Here is a 5,872-nt window from a genome sequence, read left to right on the forward strand (position 1 = left end):
ATGGAAAGTTGGTTAATATATGGGAGCATATTTGGATCCATGGTATTAACCAATCAATTCCTAAACCAATAAATTGTCCTGATCACGTTCGAAAAGTCAATCAATTAGTTAGTGCTTCTGGAGATTGGGACCATCATCTTATTGATTCGCTTTTTGATCATGAAACTGGTTTAACTATCAAGAGTATCTCCCTTAATATGCTTGTTGAGGATAAAATTGTCTGGAGTCTTTCAAGGGATGGTAAATTCACCGTAAAGTCTCTGTACAAAGAGAAAATCAGGGAAAAATACATCAATTCTATTCCTTGTGGAGACTGGGGACAAGTATGGAATCTTGATACAATCCCTTGCATTCAACTATTCATATGGAAATGTTGCATAATATATTGCCTACTAGCAAAAGGGTTGCTAGCGCTCTTCATTACATAGACCCGATTTGTAAGATATGCAATAACAAAGAGGAGTCTATATCACACTTATTTATGGAATGTAATTTTTCACACAGAGTTTGGGGAGCTCTAAACTTTAACATCAGCTATGTCTTGGGAGGTTACAATAATTTCCATGATTGGATGAGTCGTTGGACAGATGGCTGTCATATGCTTTTTACAAACATAAATTCCGGAGCTATGTGCCACTGTTTGTTGGCATATCTGGAAAGCTAGATGCGACTGGGTATTCAAAAAAATACTTGTGTGCGCTAGCCACACTGCCAAAATTATTTCTCAGTTTATAAGTAGTTATGTTAGAGTAAATTACAAAAAGACTCATATTCTGTCGGACCCTTTTTACAATGGTACTACAGACTCCAACATTTTGATAGATAGGGAAAGTACTGGCACTGGTGTATTATGCGTGGGAACTAGAATCTTTACTTATGTTCATGAGGAGGATACTGACAACAAAGCAGTAGGCCTTCTTATGATTGATTTTGCAGGAAAGTGTACCAGAGCCAAAGGAATTTATGGAGGAACAATGAATCACAGAGATCTTTTGAAGAAGGGATTAGTGGAGGTCTTTAACTGGGTTGCTGAAGCGTATCGAGGAAGAGTAGACTTTGAAAGCAACAATATAGACTTCCTCAATTGAATCAAGTTAAACTATGAAAGAAAAATGAGGACTAGATTCTCTCTCAGCTACCACGACAGCCTTCAAAGGGACCCTGAGCACATGAAAGATATTTCCTTTGAGTTAGGAAAACTAAATCTAATTACAGCGAATGATGCGCCTCAAGCTTATAACTTGGCGAGAATCTGTACTAATGCTGAAAGGTCCCAGGATTGGAAAGGAGAGAACTTATTTATGTTGTTCAATTTATTAACAAATTGTAATGATTTAAATCATCAGGTGGTTTCCCTCCGACTTCTCAAGGAAACCAACCAAATGATGATGACCATCGATGATAATGTGTTTGTTTGTTTTGTTAAAAAAAAAACACACTAAAAACACGGATAACACTTACAGCTTATGACACTAGACTGTATTAACCACTCCGTACGTAAAACACCCTAATAATAAAGAATGAGTTGAAGTATTATTATGTGCCCAGGCCACAACCTTCAAGAACATTACAACATCACCTTTTGAATCAATTCTGCCTCAGACTAACAAGAAAACTGTAACTCTTCTATATCCCATGGGATCTAGTAATTAAAAAATGCTATATTGTTAGATTTAATTAAATGAAAAAATATGGATAAAAAAGATCTAGTATGACATCCTAGCTAAATTAAACTTTTGAATCTGATGTTGTCCACAAAATCTCCAAGAAGTCCACAAAATCCATATGCGGTGATGAGAAGTGCTAGCACGTAGGGGAACTCATGTCATATTTGTCAGCGAGTTTGAATGTGTCACATTTTTTGACAAGGGTGCTGCAGGAAACATCTCCCTTAAAAAGCAGATGCGCATGCCAACACTCGGCGTGATTGTTTATTCTTCTTAGCTGCATTACTCAGTCAAAGTATTTTAAAAGTTTGAAGATCAACGACCATAACAGTTATATCATCTCTGCCACCTCTACTTGATGATAATTGTATAAGCTTTTTGCATGACTGTATAGACCGGTTCTCCCTAGAGATCAAGTCGACTGCTTCTTGATTACCAACCTGCATGATTCCTTAACGATTATGTCAATGATTATGTGTCACCACCACCCTATTTTTCAACAGCATGTCTCATGACTGAAAGTTCAAATGGTTTTCACTTATGATTAATTTAATTACCTTTTCCCACAACCCATCCGTGGCAATAATTAAGAATTCACAATCCGTTGTCAACCTAATTTTCTCAATCTCTGGCTCGGAAATGACCCATTCCTTCAAATGCACATCTCCGATTGCTCTAGTAACAGCCAGTGACCCTTGAACTCTCCATACTCCGTTTCGATAACTCAAATTACCACCCTGAAATGAAAATTTTGTGTCAAAAATGTAAGTGAACATGATTAACGAATATAATGTTCAATGGAGTTTTTTTTAATGTGGATGAGAAAAGCTTACAGAATTTTGGATTCGAAAACGTTCATCTTCTCTATTAACATGGTGATCACTTGTTAAGGCATGAGCTACTCCATTTCTACTCAAAACTACTCTACAATCACCTGCATTTGCTACATATAATTCTCCATTCTTCAGTAGCGCAGTAGCTGCACATGCTCCACTGCTCACATCCTATTAATGAAAGTTAACAAATGAGACATTGCTTACATTAAACTGTGAACATATGTCAGTCTAACCAAAAAGGTATCCGTGGACTGCTAGGATAAGCTAAAAGCAGTGGTGTAGGATAACGTTTTATCATACACCACTACATTTAGCTTATCCTACACCACTACAGTCAGCCTACAGATATTTGTTCTAAACGGAAAACTATTAGACAATGACTTAGTAGAAAAACCGTTGCTAATATGTCCGAATGATACATGAAGATGTAACTAATCCATAAGACACCCTGCATATAGAGAATCAAAACTCTTGCATACCTGACGAAGAAAATCTTTATCGGTTAGCGTGTAACCTTCTTTAATCGCATTCTCTAATTGTCCATCTTCTCCATTCTGGACGACTTCTCCGAGAGCAGAAACAATATTCTTTCCCAAGTTTTCCACAACATATTCCATTGCTGCACGACCTCCATGTCCATCAAATACCCCAAAAAACGCCTAGTACAATCCCAGGAATTGTTATTCAGCAGTTGTAAATATTACCTTCACGAACATTGGCAAAAACAAAAAATGTTCGCCGTAGAGTTAAGAACAAATACTTAGTCAATGTCCAAAACTTATTTTACTCTAATGGTGCCGAACTCGCTACAAAAATATACTCGTAGACACAGTCTTAGACAACTCACGTACATTTTAGAGATTAAATATTCCCAAGAACGACTTTTCCAAACCAAATCAATCGAAAAGATTTCATGAACTATTCTATACATGTTTACGTACGTATACGACTTTCTGGAAATACATATAAAAAAAACGAAGTACACGTAACGTTTCTTCAAAGAATCGGGATGGAAAAAGATGCATTTCGGACAACTTAGAAAATTCCTATGTGAAGTGCAAAGAAAATTAAGTATCAATGTTGTGAATTACCTGTTTAGGATCTCCCATTATATCATTAATTACTCCATAACCATCTTCCATGATTTCTCTTCTTCCTCTTCTACTCGCTAAACAATAATCTCCTCCTTGAATCTCAAATTCATTCTGATATTCTTCTTTACGCATTTCACGCAGACTTATTTCAGGTATTACCAATTTTAGGGCTTTCTTTTTCCGCAGTATCGACTTATTACAATTCATCTTCATTGATTCTTCTTCTTTTTCTTCAGTGTACAATTTCTCTGCAGGGTATTTATCATTAAGACTTAAAAAGGTCTCCTTCTTTTCAGTCAAACCAGTTTGATCTTTGCAAGCTAATAACGTAATTCCCATTGGAAGAACGGAAACCCTTGATCGAAAACTTCTCCACGGTGATAATGATGAAGGTGTATATTTACAAATGATTATCTTGAGAAGTTGAAAAATTGAGTATAAAGTTAGAGAAATTATTGAGAAACTCCATATTAGAACTGAACCTGCAATCATGTTTTTCTACGTGAAAATGAAAGGAGAGAAATTGTTGATGGAATATAACGGTTTCATACAAAGATTCATGCAAGATACTTATAAGAAAAACTAAGACGGAGGATTCTGTCAAAATGTAAAAGACTATCGGGTACCCTTTTGTAAACCATAAATGAGTGTTATGGTCAATATGGGTATTTGGTAAGGTTATTACTGTAAACTGATAAAGTTTTGGTCTATTCTTTGTTTCCCACCTTGCATCGTAGGAAATGGGATGGGATTGCGACCCAGTCAATGGAAAAAACTCGCAGAAAACTTCCAACGGTTTTTGAAATGTTTGCACACGCAAATATAAAATGTTGTGTGAAAAGAATATGAATACTTCAATGCGAAGGAAATGGTCGGAAGGAAGTCGGCATTGTGCCTATACTATACGAATTGCAGCTTATGATGCTACTTGTTTAAACTTTTGGTTGACTTGGTTTGCCTTACAGGGTGTATTGGATCAGGATTTATCTAGATAAAATTAGATATTAATTTTGCCCGAATCTAGTAAATTTATAATGTTTCTTAAAGAATCTTTAATATTTTTGTAGATATGATTCTGGATTATACTGGATAACCCTAGGAGAAGTTAGTAATATATTTGAAAAACCAGGATCATCATGATTGCCTAGAAGAAAAGAAAATCCAAAAGTTGAGGTGGTGGGTGGAGGTGGTGATGGGCGGTGGTGATTGGTGTGCGTGGTGTAGTGGTGGCGGTGATGGTTGGTGGTGGCAGAGGTGGTCAGTGGTGGTTGGTGTGTGGCGGTGATGGTTGGCGGTGGTGGTTGTGCTGGTGTTGGTTGGTGGTGGTGGTGGTGGTTTGTAGTGGTGGTGGTGGAAAAACAAGCATTTTGTGATTAAAAAAATTGTCCATAAGAATCCATGAAACTCTTGTGGTTTGGATTAAGATATATATCCTGTCCCTTAACTATCCTAAGAAATCTTAAATAAATTGAATACGTAGGATATTTGTGGAATCTAAGACAATCCTAATTAAATATCATGGATATTTAATGATTCCTTACATATCCTAATTGAATACCTAATAGTTTTTAGGATTGTTAAATATCCATATAAATCCTAATTTAATACACCCGTGTTAGACTTGGTTACCCATATCATACTTAGTTCAGTTGTACAATGTCGTAATAACTTTTTTTTCATCAGTTGGTGTTGTTATAATTTAATTGATTATTTGAGAATTGAAGCTACATTTTTATTTATTTTTGATCGAGGATGGAAAGCTAGATAGGATCCTGCGGTGTCATGTGTGGTCTAGAACGGTGATTTAAAGATTAATCTAATAAATACCGTATGCAGAGAATCTATCGTCATCTGTCTTTGGTTGTGAAGACCAGCCAAGGAGGAAGCTAAAATTGTTGTCACGGTCTTATAACTTCTAAGCTGAGAAATTAAAGTTTCTTGGCAGGATAGAGCGTACAACAAGTAATTAGTTGCTAATTTTATACCATGAGGACGGCATCCGGATAAGAGGGACTTTGCTTGGTCCAAGAAAGGGAGCGTCTTCTTTTATTGTTTGTGAAAAAGGGTCAGCTCCCGGCATGGACCTCAAAGTACGGCGACATGGGTTTGAACTTGCAAGCTTAGCAAACCAATTACGAGAAGCTTGACGAACGCCATACAGAGATTTATGTAGTCGACACATTTTACCTCGAGAATTAATTGAATATCCGGGAGGAAATTACATATATACTTCCTCATCAAGATCCCCATGTAGAAAGACATTGTGAACATCCAT

The 5,872-nt window shown here is 36.5% G+C and overlaps 1 protein-coding gene across 1 annotated transcript; it reads right to left on the reverse strand.

Moving 5' to 3' along the window:
• Positions 1-438: 438 nt before the first annotated feature.
• Positions 439-4,133, reverse strand: LOC113283418 (probable protein phosphatase 2C 2). Its single transcript, XM_026532662.1, has 5 exons — positions 3,595-4,133; positions 2,983-3,162; positions 2,501-2,671; positions 2,225-2,404; positions 439-2,107 (listed from the first exon to the last, which is right to left on the reverse strand). Exons 1-5 carry the CDS (start codon positions 4,087-4,089, stop codon positions 1,958-1,960), a joined length of 1,176 nt encoding a protein of 391 aa, XP_026388447.1. The 5' UTR covers positions 4,090-4,133; the 3' UTR covers positions 439-1,957.
• Positions 4,134-5,872: the final 1,739 nt, after the last annotated feature.

The sequence above is a fragment of the Papaver somniferum genome, chromosome 5 (assembly GCF_003573695.1).
Source record: "Papaver somniferum cultivar HN1 chromosome 5, ASM357369v1, whole genome shotgun sequence".
In the NCBI taxonomy this organism is placed as follows: Eukaryota; Viridiplantae; Streptophyta; class Magnoliopsida; order Ranunculales; family Papaveraceae; genus Papaver; species Papaver somniferum.